The sequence below is a fragment of the Cottoperca gobio genome, chromosome 9, assembly GCF_900634415.1.
Source record: "Cottoperca gobio chromosome 9, fCotGob3.1, whole genome shotgun sequence".
NCBI lineage: Eukaryota > Metazoa > Chordata > Actinopteri > Perciformes > Bovichtidae > Cottoperca > Cottoperca gobio.
The window spans coordinates 17669078-17689709 of NC_041363.1; the positions used below are offsets into that span (position 1 = coordinate 17669078).

The following is a 20632-nucleotide window of genomic DNA, read 5'->3' on the forward strand; positions in this document are numbered from 1 at the left end:
GACTCGTGGGACTTCCAGTTAGTGTGTGCAGTGAATAGCCAGCATGACACTTTGGTTATTATTTGATCATTTCTGCATTAAGAGGATGGTAAGTTTCAGAATATCCTTAATGAACCTGTTTGGGTTGTATCTCATTTGTGAGGATCACAGTGGATGCTGTATTGACTCTGGTGAGTTTGTTTTTATTTAAATTCTCTCATCTCCCGTTTTAAAACTCCTCAGTATGTGCCCTGTAAATTAACATATATTGTGTGCCAGTTTGGCAGCCGCCAAGCCCCAGCATCAATCATCTGAAGGCTACCAGTGACGACCAAAGCCTCCTGGTAAACTGGCTGGTAAACCACAGCGGCTTAGTGGGAGAACTTTATGAGATCCAGATTGGCCGCACTGAAAACCATGCTGTTATTTACAATGTGAGTACTGAAGGATTTGTTGTCTGGGTTTCCTGTTGTTGCAACGCTCTATATAGTTGCATCCGAGTAACTTGATGCTGTTATGATACTTGTTACAGCATTAACTGTAGCGATGTTATGGATAATCAAAAGCTCCTGTGAAAATGTCAAATCAAATTTATTTATATAGCCCAATTTGTGTCAGTGTGCTTTACAGACTGTACAGGATACGACACCCTCTGTCCTTAGACCCTCGCAGCGCACAATGAACAACTCCCCAAAATAAACCCCACAATTAAAGGGGAAACATGGAAGAGACCTCAGGGAGAGCAACTGAGGAGGGATCCCTCTCTCAGGACGGACAGACGTGCAATAGATGTCGTGTGTTGAGAATAAACAACATAGTAAAAATATAACAGACGTGACAGAAATGATGTGATCGTATATGAAAAAGATGGATCCAGGAGGATGTCCAAATAAGCTTCCCGGTGCCTTCAAAATAAAATAAACGTGGGTTTATTGTACGATTCTTCCCTGTTTTTATTATGCTAGAGAAACCTGAGTATATCTTCCGTGGATCCGTTCAATTACACATGGACATGGACTTCTGATGTGCCTCTGGAGTGTGTCGATCACTCAGTCAGGATACGACATTTCTATAATCAGTCTGTCCCGAGTCCCTGGAGCAACTGGAAAACCAACAGCGGTAAGATGATGCTACTCTGGTGCTTAATTGTCAGTGTACATGAGTAAAACTAAACCAAATGCATAGAAAGGTCAGGTCAGTTTCGTATGTGCACACAAGTGAACGTTTCTGTTCTCTCAGTGAGACCTTTTTACTTCCCTTTCACCAATCTTTATATCAGTGTTTCTCAACCATTGCAGTCATTGCAAACATCTGTTGCAATGCACATCCTACTCAAAGCACATCCTACTCAAAGCCTGGCTAAAGTAACATTTTTGGTGTTTATTATTTGTTCTGTTTGTGCTTTTATGACACACAAGGTTTTTCATGAATCTTGTACTGTAGGGTCATGAGAGTTCAGTGGCCCCAGAACATACCAGGGATTATAGATATGGCACCCCAGCTTGTACACACTGCTGGCAGGGATCCTCATAACTCTACTCTGTGACCTATAGGAATCCTGCCAAAGGATAAGGCCGTGATCTTCCCCTCAGAGCGGATGCTGAGAGAGCACGCCAGTGCCACGTTCTGTTGTGTTCCCCCAAGAGGAGTCAATATTACCAGCATGATCTTCAATAAAAACGAATACCCTCTCCTCAGCATTGGAGCCGGAGTCAAGGCTATCACTGTACATAACCTGACCATCCCAACATATTATATTAAACTCCTTACAGTCGAATGCAGTCATTCAAAAGGCATCAGTTATAACTCGAACTACATCAGTTGTAAGTTTGAAGTTATTATATTTACATTCTTGACACCTTTTGAATATTATTTTCCCAAATATTTTTTTTCACATTTAAATAATGTTTTGTGTGTGTGTGTGTGTGCACGCTGTAGTTCCTCCCCAGAAACCCGCTAACCTCGGATGTGTGACCTCAGACATGACCATAGTCCGTTGTAACTGGGATTTAGACACAAAACGAGACCCTTACGATTACAACACGCAAACACACACTCTCCACATAGAGTAAGTGCACACATTACCAACAATCTATTCTCTTTTGCATTTCCTTCTTCACACTGCCATGTGTACGAACTCAAATGTTATGGCTCAGCTTCAGCAAAACATTTCTACGTTACTATAAAGTTAAATGTACAGGTGAAGAAGCAACACTTTATAGGGCAGAGCTTCTCAGCCTCATGGTGCAGACAGGCTTAAAGGAGATTTCTTTGATACTGCATATTGCTATTGTTTTTAATAAAGGTAAACAACTAGGTTTCAAATATATAAATTGTATAATTAATTTAGAGCTCCCTTCATGTTCTTCAAACTAGACTACATAAGTATACCACACTCAGCTTGACAACACTCTAAACAGGATTACAGGGCAGAAAAGGTTGTTTGTTCTCAAATCCCAAAACGGACAGTTCTGTCGGATGTCTCATGAGTCTTTTCTCATTCGCGTCTTTGTTGTTGAAAACACAGGAACTCAGAGCAGCGTCCCATCAAATGCACAGATTCGTCGTCTTGTTCTTTCCCCGTCATCCCACTGTTGGAAAATTACAACATACGTGTGGTGGTGAAGGACAAGCTGGGAGAGGAGACAGAGAGCTACAGCTTCAACATCTCTGATCGAGGTCAGAGGTCACGCAAACATCTAAGCAGAATATGGAATATATGGTATATGTTGCTGCTATAATCGCTTGTGTGTGTGTGTGTGTGTGTGTGTGTGTTGCCGTTAGTGTTTCCTGTGGTGGAGGTGGACGGAGTGAGTCCCGGGGTGACAAACGCCACTGTGTCCTGGATTGTAAATGGAAACTTGACTTGGTTGAACCTCCTCTGTGAGGTCACTTCAGACCCAGACGGCGTCACCGAGGTGAGTTTAATTCGGTTTAACAAAAAATATTCATGAAAACTTGGACATTTTAGTGCATGTTTTTTTTACTTTCGGTATGTGTGTTTGTAACAGCTGAGCTGCAATAGTGTGAATGGTGTCTGCAAAGTCAAACTGGAACATCTGTTTCCCAACACCGACTACTCCACCAGAGTACGTTGCTCTGTCAATGGCAGACTCTGGGGAGAATGGACAAAGCCCAGATCCTTCACAACCTGTGAGTACAAAACGTGTGTAGGCTATTGCCAGGATAGTATGGTATATTCAAAGGGTGTGGTCATGTTCATTCCAGTTCAATGAAGTTTGAGTCTCAGACCAAGTTAAGACCATAAATGGCATCCTTTTTCAGGCCAAGACTAAATCAGGCAACCCTTTACCCTTTAACATGCATGAACCTAGGATATCATGGTTGTGTGATATCTAACTTTGCCCAAACACCCACCAGCAAAGTTAACTTTCTTTATATTTTATTTTAGGTAACAGTTGAGGCAATTCATAAACAAAGGTGGTTCAAGACAAAGCTCTGAACTACTGGTAGTACTACAGTCTTAGTACACACTACGACTGTACTGGTACTAGTATTGAATGATGGGCCATGCCTGTTATTAAGGCTGAAACTAACAATTATTTTTGTGATTCATCTTTTGGTCTATATAGTGTCAGATAATAGTGGAAAATGTCCATCCCAGTTTCTCAAAGTCCAAAGAGATGTCTTTAAACGTCTTGTTTTGTCAGTCCAAAACCCAACGATATTCAGTTTAATCTTATATAAAACAGAGACGAGCAGGAAATCTCCAGCTTTGAGACTGCAAACAGCATTTTCTGACATTTTGGCATGAAAACTTAGTTTAAAGGTTCAATGTGTAAGATAAGCCTTAAAACAATGAACTAACATTATGAACAGAGTGTGAAGAGGTAACAGTGTTGACGTTGTGTCAAACACATCTATGTGTTGCATTGCAGAGATATCTACTGGAGTTAGCATGCTAACTAGTTCTGCTCCGTCCAGTCTGTAATACCATGTGTTCCTCGACAGTGAGTCACTGTAGCTTATATTTTGTTTATTGGATCACATTCAAAGTGGCAGAAACAAGAAAAGCACCCGCACCTCCTCACTTCATCCTCACAGCTGCCAGGAGGCTGTTTCTCTGAGTGTATATCTGTCGGCAGCTTCGGGAAACGGCGTAGCTTCAGTTAGCCGTTAGCTGGAGTTCAGTCTCAGCACCGGGGAAATGCAGACTCTGTTGCTGCCATTACACAGGTCCAGCAGCCCGTTGTGACTGCCAGCACTGGGGCTTGTTCTGGCTGAGCTCAAGTCTCTTCGGCCGCTGACTGGGGCTCCGTCTGACGACCTCTCTCCTCCCCCGGCTTTCTGCTCACCAGGAAGACAAGACGAATATGCAGGGTCGTTTTCTAGTTTCTGCCACTTTGGATTTGATATAATAAACAAACTTACGTAACGTTACACGGACTACAGCCCCGGTTCACATCAGTGCTCCAGTAAACACAGACGATCAGCTCCACGTGAAGATGAGAAGATAACAGTGTTTTTTGACCGACTCTCAGAGTTTCAGCAGTTTGGTCGAATTTAGCATATTCTTGCCCACTGGCAGTAAATGCAATACACAATATAAAGAATGAATTAGAATACAACAAATAAGCCAAACTACTAAATATAAACATTAGAGATTATATATACCCAGTTTAGAGGTGAAACACTGCCTCCTATTAGTAGTCTGTCCACTACATGTCTAGTTGACTTATCTTTGCAGCTCTACCTGTGATGCCTTGACCAAATAATCTTCATGTGATCTCCTCAGATCCGTTGGTGACCCTGGATGTATGGAGGACAATAAAGCATCTCTCGGACCCGAACAGTCGTCAAGTTACACTTTTGTGGACTCCAGTGAGACTCTATGCTTGTTTTTGTTTTCCTCCAAATGTTTTATTTTTGCACAAATAATGGCGAAATACCACACAACTCTTTGTCTGGTTTAATAAAGAGAATATATGTTACCACAGCATGTACTTTTCTCAACTTTGACTACCTCCTTTGTTCTCAGCATGTTCCTGGCTCAGCAGCCGTAGTTACGATCCAAGGCTACGTAGTTCAGTGGTCGCAGGAAAGCCAAAACTGGACCAAGACGAAGGACAGTGTGCAAACCCAGACAGAGGTCTCCATCGATCTGGGACAGTATGACTTCACTGTCCAGGCTGTTCTCGACACCGGCTCTACCATCCCTGCTCACATCACCATCCCACAGAGGGACGATGAGGGTGAGCAACGCGTGTGGAATCAGCTGAGATGCACTTAGTTTAGTGTTGGTGGAGGTTTTCACTCTCTTCTAAATTATTTTGTGTTTATCCCTCATCCTAACATCTGCCAATTTGTTCCTAATGACTAAATATCATTGTTTCTGTTTTTGTTTAAAACACCAATGTATTGGGATACCCAAAGTCAAAAGCACCCACTTCCGGTTTTTAATATACAAAATATTACAAAAAAAGACACAGATTTTCTTTGTGTTTTTTCAATTTACACAATATGCAAATTTACTGTAACTTAAAAATAAATTTAAAAAAGACGTTAATTACATAACTTTATATTTTTCTTTTTAAAGAAATAAGTTAACATGTTGCTATAATGGTTGTTTCTTATAGTAGTTTATTTTTGGGTTCCTTAGTCGTTGGTCCTTGTATGTTAAATATGTAGGTGGAATGAAGGTTTTATTGTTTTTTGAATTATCCTCATCATTAGGTTTCTGGGTGCAACACTTCAGTCTGTCTCAGTCTGAAATGTGTGTCTCTGTCCAGAAATCATCCCAGTAAAGAAGGGGTTGAGCAGCAGCACAGCGGCTGGCTTTAATCTGTCCTGGGACGAACAGGACACTGCCACCTGTGGTTATACTGTGGAGTGGTGCAATCTGGGAAACACAGAGCCTTGTACTTCGCTATGGCTGAATGTGATAGAGGGAAACAACACATTGTTCCTACCTGCTAGTAAGTTTTGGTTTTGTTGTTTTCCTTTAGTGGTCATTGTAAATGCACTCTTTAAGTGTTTCCTTTTGTTGCCATTCACTGTCATACACCTTTATTTTGCAGGAAACTTCAGTGCAGGTTTCAGGTATACATTTAATATCTATGCATGCACAAAAAATGGACACCGACTACTGCAGGTACAGAATGGATACTCACAAGAGCTCAGTGAGTGTTATTACTGATAAATAAGTTGTACTGGAAATGTTTGTCTCTTCTTGTATTTATGTGCATATTTCTTCAAGAGGTTGTTTCTATTAGAGGGGTTTAGTTCTGTTTCAGAGCTGATGCCTCAACAGACAGGGCAGTGAGACATACTGCAGAAGAGATGGGTGCTTGAGCACATGGTTAAAAATTAAATATTTAAAGGTTCAATGTGTAATTCCAAGCCACCTGCTCCAAAGAAATAGGAGGCAGTGTTTCACCTCTAAACTTGATCTATACAATCTCTAATGTTTATATTTTAGTTGTAGTAGTTTGGCATATTTGTTATATTCTAATTTATTCTTTATATTATGTATTGCATTTACTCCTGTGTAATGTCAGTCAGTCAGTCAGTCAGTCAGTCAGTCAGTCAGTCAGTCAGTCAGTCAGTCAGTCAGTCAGTCAGTCAGTCAGTCAGTCAGTCAGTCAGAGGGTAAGAACACACAAAACTCAACCAAACTGCTGAAACTCTGAGAGTCGGTCAAAAAACACTGTTGTCTTCTAATCTTCATGTGAGGCTGATCGTCTGTGTTTACTGGGCACTGATGTGAACCGGGGCTGTAGTCCGTGTAACGTTATTAAATCCAAAGTGGCAGAAACGAGAAAACAACCTGTATATTCGTCTCATCTTCCCGGTGGCGGCGCAGCCAGGAGAGCAGTCCGCCGGGGGAGGAGAGAGGTCGGCAGAGCCGGCACTTGGCAGCCGCCTCCGTCAGACGGAGCCCCAGTCAGCGGCCATATACATTACATATGCATATACATATACATACATATATATATATATATATATATATATATATATATATATATAGATATATATATATATACATGCATATATATATATATATATATATATATATATATATATATATATATATATATATACATGCATATATGTATATATATACATGCATATATATATATATATATATATATATATATATATATATGTATATATATATATATATATATATATATATATATATATATATATGTATATATATATATATATACATATATATATATATATATATATATGCATGTATATATATGTATATATATATATATATATATATATATATATATATATATGTATATATATACATGCATATATATACATATACATATATATATATATATATTCTTGAACAGAACACCAGTTTTAATTTTAGAAAATAAAAAGCACAAACATGATAACATCGAAGCTTTTGCAGCAGATTTCGACATCAACAGGCGAAAGATAAAAAGTCCCTGTAGGTTCATATCAGTGGGGGAAGTTTCATTCTTGCTTAAAGTCTGCTGCTTTAATTCTAATTTATTCTATCTGTCTTCCTTCCTCAGAATCTGTACAGCCCCCGATTCTGGTCGAACCTGTTCAGAGTTCTTCCTCATCTGTGACTCTAGAGTGGAGTTACAATGAAGACGATCCAGCTCATACTGCATTCATCACTGGTTACCTGGTTACAGGACAGGAAGTAGGGTCTGGCACGCTGCCAGGTCATGCTGCAAGTATGTGCAGATAAAAGCTTCCAGTGTTAACAATTCTTCGTCTCGATCTCTTTCTGTGTTCAAAATCAAAGCATGCAAAATATTACTGAAACATGTAACAAGGCATTTATGATCCTGTGGGCATCTAGATGTGTTCAACGAGTCTGTGGCAGACCCTCGGAGGAAGTCTGTGACCATAGAGGGTCTAAAGCAGAACCAAGAGTACGCCTTCTCTGTGAGCGCTCTCACTAAGGAGGGGGCTGGACAATCAACCAGTATCACTGTCAGGACCAGAACCAACTGTGAGCTCCATAACATCCAGTGCAATCATCAAGATGCAACACTTTAACAATATTTATTTTAAAAAGTATTATTGTTATTTCTCTTAGAATCTTCAAAATGTCCCAGATTTCAGTACACAGACTTGAATGTTACTGGTTGATTGTGTTTCCTCTGTTAGACTCTGCTCACCTGGCCAAGATACTGACTCCCATCTTGTTACTGCTGGGCTGCTTCATTATCCTGTGGCCTCAAAGAGAAATGTGAGTAACTGCTAAGATCTAACATATTTAAATCACCTAAACATTCAAATCTGCAGAAGATGACCTGGAGCCTCTCTCTCTCTCTCTCTCTCTCTCTCTCTCTCTCTCTCTCTCTCTCTCTCTCTCTCTCTCTCTCTCTCTCTCTCTCTCTCTCTCCTCCTCCTCCCTCCCTCCCCCTCTCCCTCCCATCTTCTTTTTTGTTTTGTTTCTTCCAGACTGAAAAGTGGGCTGACGGAGATGTTTGCTTATCCCGCTGGTATGAATATAAAAACTCTAGAGTTGGAAAGCTTCCTGCATGAGGTATGAAATCATTGAAATAACCAAATCATCCATAGAGAGGAAACTATAACGATGTGCTAATCAAAAGATATGTTCATTGTTTCTTTTGAAGAGCATGGAGATAATAGATAGATATAATAAACCCTTGTTCATAGTGATTATGTGTATTCAGGTGGCTCACTAAATGTAAGTGTTTTGCAGATGAATCCAAATAAAACTTATAAATAAGCTTTAAAAAAATAAGTAAAATAACATCAGAAATGTTTGGTACAAAAGTTGTTTTAAGAGCTTTAATTCTGGAGCTGCTCTGTAGACAATGAATGAGAGACACATTTAGTGGACCCACAGAACGTTTTATTCTATTGTAGTGTTCTCAGTCCTGAAACAGAAAATGTCCCCATATGCTCAGAATATTCCCCTGGTCTCAGTTTCATCTATAACATCCTAACCAATTCATTGTATGTGGAGTCGTCCCACTTTCCACTTGACTAGAGCAGCTTCTTGTATGCCGCTGCTTCTTCATGTTTACTAATATGTTCGGACTGTCCATAAGAATGAAATGTATGAATTGTGAAAATGGACGTAGTAGAAACACGATGGCAGTAAATTCCTGTTGTTGTGAACTGCATAGCAAAGCAGATCTACACCTTTACCTGCCGTTTGTCATGTACATTAAACCTGCTTCTATTATGTAATCTCATGTGTAATTATTGGCCTTACATTATTATAATCCCCTCTGCATGTTTGCACAGACTGGTGAGAGGCTGCAGTCTCAGAAGATGGCGGAGTGCATCAGCTGTGACATTGAGATCCTGACTAGCACACCTCTTTTGAATGAAACAACCGCACTGAGAGATCCTGAACCCCCGAACGCACCGCCGTGTCCTGGTTCCCAGTCCTCTCCTTCAACCATGTCACTCTCCAGTGTCCCGCTCCAGCAAGACTACGTTCCACAGTCAGTCACAGCGTTCCCTCAACAAATAACATGCATCACAAACGATTCTTATTTCCACACCAGGGAGGAAGATTTATCTGAAATCAAATCAAGCGTTGAACCTCCTGAGAGTCTGACGGAGTCATGTAGTGTTACACATGGTTATATCCCCAATAACACTTCAGAAGTATGAAGTCAAAGACCAGGCCCAAAACCTCTGTCATGTTTTCAAAAGTAATACTGTAAATAGTTTATTAGACGTAGTATGTAAATGTAAATGTGTGAAGCTTTTGTATTTGTGCCACATTTTAACATACTATAATATAGTATATATGCATATGTGAGTTTATGATACTGTATGTAGAAAAACACAGCAGGTAATCTGGACTTGTCAATGACTTGTCTCTTTTAATGGTCACACACATGTTCACAGCTCAGCACACACAGTGAAATTAAGAATCTGCATTTAACCCATAATAGTATTAGAAGCAGTGGGCAGCTATTATATTATATATATATTATCAGCGCTGGGGAGCAGTGTGGGGGTCCGGTGTGTTGCTCGAGGACATCTCGGTCTTGACCTCGTACCTCTCCAAGTATCAGTCTGAACTCCATACTTGGTCCGTTGGGGACTTGAATCAGCGACCCAAGTCCCTGCAGACTGAGCTACTGCCGTTACACAATATCGCATGATGAACTTGTGTGTGAAGCAGCTAGAGATGTTATCGACAGGATGCTACTGCACTGATAAGGCAGTTGAACATGTGCATCTTTTTTTTAAACTTTCGTTCTTATATTACGTCAATCTACATTCGTGGGGCTGTTGTGAGTTGTTTAAAAGAAATAAACACCACCACCATGTAGATAAAACCACACGGAAACGGACATAATTAAATACAAACTGGCCTATTTTTTCATGTTAACTCTTTTTAAGCCACTAGGCTGCAGTTGTATGTTTTATTTGTTTCAAAGTGGAATACTTTTTTTATTCATTTAATTTTTATATTGTATTTTTTTTTAATTGTTTTGTGTATTTCTATATTATATTCATTAAATTTTTATTTGATTCAACAAATATGGGGAAGACTCAAATATAGCTGCATAGTTCTGTTTAATTTATTTCAGAGTAGGCCTAAACATGCTGGTGTATTTGTTCCTCTTCAAAAGAGTTTGGTGTTTTCCTTTGTTAAAACAGGTAAAAATAGCAATACGATCGCAAGTTTCCTTTATTGTCATTCTGTAATTTCATAAATGCAACAAATATAGTATAACTATACATATTTAAAACTTATAAGCTGTGTTATCAAATCTTATTTGGTGGAAGAGGGGGCAAAATGGCTCTTTTGCAAACCCCTGGTCTTGTGCATTTCCAGGTGTAAAAATAAATCATATTGTTTTCGAGGAACTGAGTGTGTAATTGTGCAGCTTCATCAAGAAACACACACAACAGTTTATAGCAGGAAATCTGTTACCTAGTAGTAAATTACTGTGCATTACCGTCTCTTTTAGCGGTTATAATATTGATGCCAGTTTGTACTGGTTTTATATTCTATTATTTACTGACTAACACAAGTTTAAAATATAAGGAATGCTTTTTTTCTTAGTAATTATTTTAAAAACGTCATGGTTTAGTCTAGAATATCATTGAAAAGCCTTTTATGTCGGATGGAAAATAACTCGAGAGAAGAGTCATCAGGTTTTGATATTAACGGGATGACTAGACTTACCAACAGCTTTCTGAGCGAAGCATTTCAGCAGCATGGCTGTGATCAGTTATTCAATAAACATGTCATTTGAATTAAATGCATAGAAGGGTTAAATAAAACCTCATTACCTTACACCACTGGAAAGATTTGTTAACATAGTAGAATATCTATTTTAAGGTGTATTTACAATTACATAACATTTTCTACACCATAATTGTAATTTGCTCAATGTAGTTACCATCCACCGTTTAAGTGTAATCCGAACTATCTGTGCATCTGCCTTGATGTTTTATAAAAATGTAGACGAACTTCATTTCATAAAAGTAAAAAAAAAAGTATGACTCTCAGCATCAGTGGTAGAACTGGTTCTGAAAACCACAAAGAGTCAGACCTCTGCTTTGATGTGGCTGTGACAACTTCTCAAGCAGCATGTAACAAATAGCATCTTAAACTGGGCGGCTCAGTGGCTGCTGGACTGTGTTCAATTATGCAGGATGTGTCTATCCGGCAGAGGCAGCAGCTCATGTACTTGTATGACCTGATACTTTTATTCTCCATTACTCACTCAGAAAGTATTTTTCCAAGCTTGAGGTAAGTTAGAAATACACAATGGAACAAAGAAAAACAATTGATTGCGTCTCATAGAAGCTAGTTTAAGTATTTGTAAATGTAAAAAAGAAAGTCAGTTTATTGTAGAGTCAAAAGTCATACAGTAGTTACAACATCCCGAGTAAAGTGTGGATTTCAAAGAAGACAAAATATTTAAGAAATGAGGACAGATTAAAATAGAACATTGCATGGCATTATGTACTTAATACAAATATATAAGGAAATACTTAGCCAGAAGACAGGACATGTTTCAAACGCAATTGTACAAAACATGCAAAATAAATCTACATCTACTGAATTTACCACACTCTCTCTGAGACACACAGCTTATTCATCCCTCAGTAGTGTAGAGTTCACAGAAAAAAGCAACGCGATCTGACCTGCGAAACTCACAACAGGAGGCCGCAGCAGACAGTACAGATGAGGGAACACATCCACTCAGGTGAGACAGTTTCTGTGGTTTGATCTTTGGATGTATTAGGAGGATCTTCTTCAACATGTTGTCACTCTGGAGCTTTTCTCTGACTGGGAGCAAAGTTTGCCCTCAGATTTTAGTCCGCACCATTAAGATCCAAAATGACCTGCTGAACAGACGTGGAAGCCAGTCTTCACACAGACGTCCTCTGTTTTAATCTCACCCTCACCTTGCTGTGCTTTCTGAAAGGGAAACACAAATCAGTGTGCTTTACACGACAACTACAAAAAACAAAAAGAAATAATCCAATTTAATATGAAGTGGAAAAAGTGCAGAGCATGTGAGACCATTTGTCTTCTTTGATAACCTGGGAAACAAAGGTGACGCTAAACGGCAGGTGACCGAATGACAGTTTGAGAGAACGCTGTGGCAACAAAATCAAACATTTTTAGGGCTTGTGTCAGTCCTTTACCGTCGTGGTGGTGACACCATGCACTTCCAGAGGACAGCGTAGAGAGCAAGTAAAAAGGCAATGAACACTGTGGCTGCAATGGCACCTAAAAGCATAAAAGATATGCATGCAAATGTTAAAACACAACTACACATATGCAACTACATGAGTACACATGCATGCACCAGGTGCAGTGTTGCACAATTCACTGTATCATCCACATGATTTGTTTTCCTTCTTTTCATCCTGTTGATTTAATTGAAGCAGTTCCTCCTGTCAGAGGCTTGTAAATGTCCTCTTTCAGGAGGTCTGCTGCCTGTCACTACCCTTTCCAAATATATGGGTCTGGTGAACTGACGTTGCAAGTGTTTTTGAATATGTATGACAAAAACCAGTTACTGTATTTTTAGAAAATCTCGTTGTCAGACCACAGCCAATGAAAATAAGCCCCAGCTATTTGATCTTACTCCAATAAAAGAAGCCAAGTAAAGAATTTTTAAAAATGTTTTAATGATTGCTTGGCTGTTGGTGGTGCAACCTAATTCCCCTTTGTTTGTGGGTCTCAAACCTCTCAGTGAAAATACTGAAACCGGTCCTACAGGGTCTGTAAAGACATCAGATTTTGATCTTGGGGGGGCTCACCAGGGATGATTCCACTGCCGCTGCTTAAAGACTCCTCTGTGTGAGAAGGACGAGTGGCAGCTGCAGTTGAACCTTGGGGGGGGGGGGGGGGGGGGGTTAACACAAGACTGTGTTAAAACTAACTTTCTGATCAGTAACTCTTCTCTGAGTTCTCAATGTATCTAAAACATTCATAAAACACCCATTTATTCAGTTACAGTTAACAGTTTCTGTCAGCATCGAACAGCAAATACAGTGTTTCTATGTTTCCATGATTTCCCCCTCGCCCCATTGAATAATAGCATTTTTGCGATCACTATACCTTCATTGTGAACCTACTTGGCCTATTTGAAACTGCGATTTGCCAAGTGTTGCTCCAAATTAAAAATACTTTTGATTGCCTGTCATCTAAAGCTGACATACTGCTAGATGGAATTTACCTGGAGGTTGATTTCCACATTTCTCTGGCACTGCAATGTGTTTAGGTACTGTGGCAGTGAACATACTGTACATGTAGTTCAGCTTTTTACTAGAATAAAAAAGAAAACTAAGATAAAACCCAGATAATCGGCTCAGGAAGAAGACAGAAGAGATACAGCTCCAAACACAAGAAGCTCACCATTTCTCTGTTGAACATTGTGTAAAATCTGTCGTGTCAGATCTGGGTCAACCATCTGAAAATGCAGCAAAACATTCGTGTTTGAAAAAAAGAAGTGGAGCATAGGGCACTGACAGCCACTCGAGCTCGGTTAGTTGTCTTGTGCAGGTTAAAAATCAGCCATTAAATAGAGAATTAAATAGAAAGGTGGCAGTAGAGTGCGAGATCAGCTACAAGTCATGCTTCTTACAGCAGGTGGTAAACTTGCTGCAGGAAGTCAAACACTGGAAAATCAGAACGCTTCGTGCAGCAAAGATAGGAAAACGTACAAGACGAGAACATATAAGAAACACACATTTCCAAAACATTTGCGTCGAGATACTTGTTCCTGCACCTGGATGATAAAACAGTCAAGTCTTACTGAAACACTCTTCACTGAAGGCTAGTAAACAAGTAGAGCAGTTATAGGGCAGGTTTTAACCGTGGTAAAGTATCCCGAGAGGCGCTCACTCTTGGATCAACCAACTTGTTTTGGTACGTTGTTGCTCATCCGAAAGAGCCAAAAACACGTCTGTTCTCCCTGTTGGCTTCTTACCTTCGCGCTGTTCCCGTTGCTCTTGTTTTTCACCAGATTTCTGAAGCTGAGCGGTCAGACTTCATCCGTTCATGAGGTTGTTTTCTTCTTCTCAGCTGAGCGCAGAGCGCTTCTTGTGCTGCATTCAAGTGCTTCTTTTGAACTCGTACTTTCCATATAGCATAGACAAGAGAATTGAGTCATACGTATTTTGATTGGAGGGGTAGTACATGTTCTGATTTAGTAGTCTAAATAATCGATTGTGTTTTTAATATTAGTCATTCAGGTATGTAAACCTCCGTGCTAACATCTTATTTGTGGTAATCTATTAATTGTAGCCTATTACCCAAGTAATAGGAGGCCTACACTGGTCTTTCATGGATTCATACTAAGGTTTCACATTTCCTGCAACACGTGAAGGTTGCATCAGCTTCTGACCTTCCTGTTGAAAGGTGGAGGAGAGGCCACACATCCCCAGGTTGCTGATTTAAGATATGAATCTTAAAGATAGTACTGTTGACTCTCAGACACTGCAAAGGGCAAGTGTACCGTGACATTATTTTACAGTATTTCCTGCGAAACCTCAATGCCACATCGTAAACATAGTTTCCAGTCGGATGCCATTGTGGTTGTTTATCTACACAAAATTACATGTTCTGTAAACAATGTTCCAAAAACAAAATGTTAATACAGACAGAAAAGAACAGTTTATTATCTGAAGTCTTGGTTTTAAATTTGCAGACCACATTTGAATCAAAATGTTTAATGCAGACTGTTTAACACACAGATTTTCAAATTTAGCACATCAATTGGAATTTAGAAAAAAAAAAAGAAATTAAACAAATCTCAGAAACAACCCTGGACACGCTTCACATGAGAATTAGTCATAAGAATATACAAAGGTCAATTTACTGTCCTTCATGAGAAATAATGTCCATTGATCCTTTCCACTTCAATAGAGACATACACTAACAGTCTGCAGAGATATTGCACAAAGGTTTACACTGTAAAAGCAGAAAGAGCAATTCAGATCACACACACAAACACGCAACCGTCCTCACACATAGGCACTCAACATCAATGCAGCCTGCATATGTTGTATATCAGCAAATCATACAGCACACATACAGCACACATACAGCAGAAAGAGAGCAGAGAAACATCTAAAACACACAACCAAAGGCATCTCAATGTTAAACTGATCAGCAGTTCCTGAAGAAAGACATTTCTGCATACAAAGTAAACTGTGGTGACGAAAGTCAGCCGTGGAGTGTCTTAAAATAAGAGTGGGATGTGAAATCACTCAATTTATATCTGTCCTCTTTACAAACATTATCCCCATTTTAGGAGAAACTTGACGAGCACACAGAAAGAAGCCAGAGAGTGCAGCAGCACTCGGGGGTTTCCCAAAATCACCTCAGTCACAATAAATGATGGTAAAATGTCAGTGATCCCAGGTTTGAGAAGAACAGATGAGCCCCTGACTGCAGAGGTCCGAGTGGGTTTTTAACTCTAGAAAGCTGCTTAAATGTCGTGTGTTGGCTACGAGAGTGAAAAGCATGGCTACAATACATAAAGTAAAAAGAGATTATCTTCCAAGTCCTGTTTTTCTCATGAGACGACATCATTTCTAAACAGCTCAGGGGGTTAGCCACACTGCAATAAGGCCGTGTCTATGAAGAAACATCTCTCTACATTTCATCTACCCTCTTCTACTCAGCTTTAAGATGCAGCGTCACTCAATGACACGCCGTGGGAATGTTTAAAGATTCATTAACACTATGAGATGGAGAAAAATCAAAAGAAGTCATGTAACTTAGTCCAGTCTAGGAAAGAGGTTTCAAAAATCATTGTATAATTCTGTGAGATTTTGATATCACGCATCCAAGCAGCCACTTGCCGTCTTGGCTCACATTAGTTTTTAGATTGACCCCAACATTGAGGCTCATTGGAGCAGTAACAGGAAGTAAAACAAACCAGGGCCATCTAGAGGGCAACCAAAGGTTATGCCTGCAAGAAAAACTGTTTTTTGTTTAGTGTTTACCGAAACGGTGATGCATTTTATGAAATCACAAGATAAGACCGTGAGATTGTCAGAGTTGCCTTGAAGCAGTTGCACAATTGTGGTTAATACTTTTTAAAGAATGTTAACAGTTGAAAACAAACTATCAAGATTTGATTCAATCTGAATTACAGTAAATGGTTTGAAGACGTTTCAACAATACATCACCGATACACAACGCCACACTATTATGTCCGCAGCTGGTAGTGAAACACCACACAGATGTTTACCCTTTGAAAGGTCAAAAAATAATTCAAATGTTACTTCTTCCCCCGACCAGACCCCATCACTCCTTCAGCCCCCATCAGTCACAATCCGGACAGGTCAAACTTTCACCCTTTTGTGCTCTCATCCCGACGTCCCATCCCGGATTAGACAGACAGACGTTCTGTCCTTTGTGTTGAGAGCTGGTGGCTGGTGCGTGATGGGAGTTGTAGGAAAAGCAGAAAGGCAGAGAGAGGCGTATCCCCGAGGACGAGGCAGCGGCATCACATGATCTCACAGCATGAGTTCTGTTTCCGTGCCTGCAGGGTAAACACAAACACACATGCAAACAGTCAGGCATCTAAACAGTTCATGACAGTCAGTCCGGTGTTAATAAAGCGAGTCGTCGGCACTTACGGTCTTGTAGAAGGCTTTTGACTGGTTTCCCAGGTGCTCGGACTTTGCCACAAGATCATCCAGTTTCTCTCCTCTCTCCAATAGACTTTCCATGGTGTTGTGCTACAGAAATAGAAATATTTGTTTATGACAGTGAGCAATGTGAAGAGTTTGTTTTGAGAAGGGCTCTGGAAATGCTACATTATGGTTCTGGCATGTAGAGCCACAGTTTGCATGCACTCTGGTTTGAAGATGAAGATTATTTTTTTTATATTAAGTTTATAGTGATGCGTGAACATATTTCAAGTATTGAGTCTGTGCTTAGGGAGGTATTTTACCAAAATGATCTTTGTCTCATCCAGCTCTGCCTGCACTTTGGTCATTGCATCTGCTTCCCGAGGGTTCTGGGGAAAAACAACAAGCCGTCAGGTACACCGCTATCGCATGATGATCGTATGGCAGCATTTCGTAAAACAAGATATTTAAACGGCCACAAACTGATTCATACATCTCATCTTCATGCCTCCATATTTAACTCCACAGAATATATTAAACACAATTTAGTAAAAAGTGTCAAATTACATTAGAAATGTGAAACTATGACAACACCCAAGGGAATCTGATATTGTTCCCAGTACACAATTATAGTCTAGGCACACTCATAGTCCATCAGAGTTTCCTTTGACATATTTCTATGATAAACGATCTACAAACTGACCTGGTATTTAGAAAGGTGAATATCCAGGGACTTGTAGTTTATGGTTTCAGGATTACCAGAGGGCCAGTCAATACTGTCCACTTGTCTGGAGAACTCCTCTAATACCTAATAAACAATGAGACAACAATCTCAGCATTTAAGTTGTCAGTAAAGTGCAATAAGTGTGCGTCTCGTTTTTGTACCCACCTTGTCTAGCAATGTGAAACAGACTCTCTGTGGGTATTCAGTGTCTGCGATGACCACAGCACTCAGGTTGTCATTTCTAACATACACATGACACAGGTACTCTGAAACAGAGAGAAAGCGTGTATGGTATGAGCAAAACGGAAGTGTGATACCAGTTCCTGGTTTTGTGGTACAGGTTAACTGAGAGCAAGATGGCCCACTTTGTTAAGAAAAGCAGAAGTAAAAGCGATATATTTTTAAACAAATGTTAGGAAATGCACAGCCACAATGCACGAGGACTGCATACCATTCATCGTATGGAGAACACTCATAATATGCGTGTTTCCATCATTTTGATAATTAGGCTTGTTTCATGCTGAGTAAGTATAAAGGGGTGTTACTGTGTTGTAACCAGACGTGTCCCCTTAAGAGCAGCAAACATCAACAGAAGGGGCATAAGCCTGGCTCGTTTGTTGTTTGCTGGACTTGAAAACTGACTATTGTTTAAACTGTATATGTTGTAAGTGCCAAATCCAATGTGCAGTTAAATATTATAACGAGGTTGTGGATTAACCGGTTGACTTTTAAGAGTGTGCCGATATAAACAGAAGCATTTTTGGGAGGAAATGTTTTTGTTTTAAATCAACTCGTACAAGGGAAAATGGATCAATAAAATCATTTGTTTCTCCCATCTACGCGCAGTGCCGCTGTGTGCATAGGGCAAGGGTCAACTCATTTTGGATGCAACATATACCTATATAAATTAGTTTTTTGGGGGAGGGGAAATGTTTGCCTTCCTTTATTTAATAGCCGACAGTTATGATGCACAGGAAACATGGGGACGAAGAGGGGTACGCCATGCAACAAAATGTCCCTGGACAGAATCAAAGCAGTGACACAGTTTGTTACATGCTGTAAATCTTAACCACTCAGCCACCATGATGCCCCTTGTATTGTAAATACACTCCTAATTCACACATAACAACATTGATACTGTTATGTAGACTGTGGGTGGAAATGAAACCTAGTGAACTTTGACATTTTCAGATTGGGACGAAGCTGCTTATGTTTACCTTGTTCTTTGACAGAGGCACGACTTCCTTGTGATGTCCGTTCAACAATCAAGGCACTGGTGAAGGTCATGAACTCCTGAACACTAAACAAATGAAAACAATGTCACTGGTGGTAAAGTATCTCAGTATTGCCAGGCAACATTATTAGGATGAACCACTGTATTGTGGCTTGTAATCAATTATAAAAATGTGCCAAAACCAAACCAATTTATGTGAGACTGATCACAGTGTTACCCATATCATACGCTCTTCCATCTACAAACACACATTTAAAATGTTTAATTAGTCAGATGCTGGTTATATTCAGTCAGTCAGTCAGACCCACCTGGAGCGCTGAAAGAAGCTGAAGGAGGAGAGGTCATATGCCGATTTGAGGAGGTTGGCTTTGGTCGCTCCTTTGTGGTGGATGCTGATGCTGTAGAGCTTCATTGTGCCACCGTATGAGTTCTGGTCAGTCAGTCAAAGCAGATACGACCACACAGCCCTTGTTGATCTAATTTGGAAGATGACACAAGCAGAATCACATGAGAGCATTACCCCTTATCCGGTTTAGCCAGCTAGCTTCTCTGCAAACAATAGGGCAGCTAAAGAAACTTGAGTGTGGTACAGCTGACAAGTGCTAGCTTAGAAGTGAAAGTAGCCGCCTTATTACTAGCTACCAAGCTAACCAATTATCGCTTGAGTACATATGTTTCTCCTGGCAAAGACACATTGCTTAACCGACAGTTAGTAATACAAACTTACCAAAGGCTAGTCGGCATGTAAAAGCGGTTTAAAACTTGTATGGCCAACTTACATTTCTGTAATCAAGTCAAGCATACTGCTAGCTACAAATGATATCTGGTCTCCGTGAGGCCTCATCTTACTTACCAGACAAAAAAGCAGCAAATAGTTTGATCCCCGTCAAAACAACCGAATAAACTTATTATTCCACATGAACTAAAACTCGTTAACATGTATAGCAGACGTTTGGCGGCCTAATCACAATGTAGTTAACGCTAACTGAGAAGTTTTCAATATGACCAATCACCACGTCACGATTCTCAAACGGTCCAACGGGATATTGGCTCCGGAGGAAACAAACACCCGATTGTGTTCATAGTTCCGATTGGATTCCAGATAAAGGTCGTCAGAGGAAGATCTTGCACTTCTAAATAATATTAATCTTGAGACGGATAGTATTAACTTTTCCTCAAATTTACAATAAAATATATTTGATAAACTTTAGCTAGATCCAGATTACATATAAATGAAGATATACAATGTATGTTGATTACAAAATAGCTAATCTAATTAATTGACTATAGTCTCTTTTTCTTTGTGTTTATTAGTGGATAATAGTCTTGGTTCTATATGTTATTTGTAAAATAATTTAATTTTCTTATTCAGGGATAATACGATTATTTTCTACTGAGCAGGAGTTGGTATGAAACCAAACAATAAAATTAGGATCTTGGAAATAATGGACGTATAAATTGAGGATATTGACATGGATTTGATGACGACGACGAAGATGATTAGGCCTAAATACATTTTTCAAAATGTAATTGAAAAAGTTTGACTCTTCTCTAACGTGATTTTGTATAATTTTAGATCGGCCTATTTGTCGATAATAATGATACCGAGTCTAAAGATTTAATTC

The 20632-nt window shown here is 39.6% G+C and overlaps 2 protein-coding genes across 2 annotated transcripts; one reads left to right on the forward strand and one right to left on the reverse strand.

The window, feature by feature from the left end:
- The first annotated feature begins 10 nt into the window (after positions 1 to 10).
- osmr (oncostatin M receptor) lies at positions 11 to 9737 on the forward strand. Its single transcript, XM_029440065.1, has 17 exons — positions 11 to 170; positions 259 to 413; positions 945 to 1098; positions 1533 to 1802; positions 1918 to 2047; positions 2507 to 2658; positions 2764 to 2897; positions 2991 to 3132; positions 4736 to 4821; positions 4979 to 5192; positions 5730 to 5915; positions 6018 to 6119; positions 7497 to 7664; positions 7793 to 7945; positions 8104 to 8185; positions 8401 to 8485; positions 9217 to 9737. Exons 1-17 carry the CDS (start codon positions 44 to 46, stop codon positions 9589 to 9591), a joined length of 2715 nt encoding a protein of 904 aa, XP_029295925.1. The 5' UTR covers positions 11 to 43; the 3' UTR covers positions 9592 to 9737.
- A 5323-nt stretch (positions 9738 to 15060) lies between these two features.
- Positions 15061 to 20082, reverse strand: ykt6 (YKT6 v-SNARE homolog (S. cerevisiae)). The gene is made up of 8 exons (XM_029440584.1): positions 19861 to 20082; positions 19316 to 19483; positions 18991 to 19073; positions 17939 to 18039; positions 17753 to 17857; positions 17373 to 17438; positions 17056 to 17157; positions 15061 to 16958 (listed from the first exon to the last, which is right to left on the reverse strand). Exons 2-8 carry the CDS (start codon positions 19417 to 19419, stop codon positions 16923 to 16925), a joined length of 597 nt encoding a protein of 198 aa, XP_029296444.1. The 5' UTR covers positions 19420 to 19483; positions 19861 to 20082; the 3' UTR covers positions 15061 to 16922.
- Between the last annotated feature and the right edge of the window lie 550 nt (positions 20083 to 20632).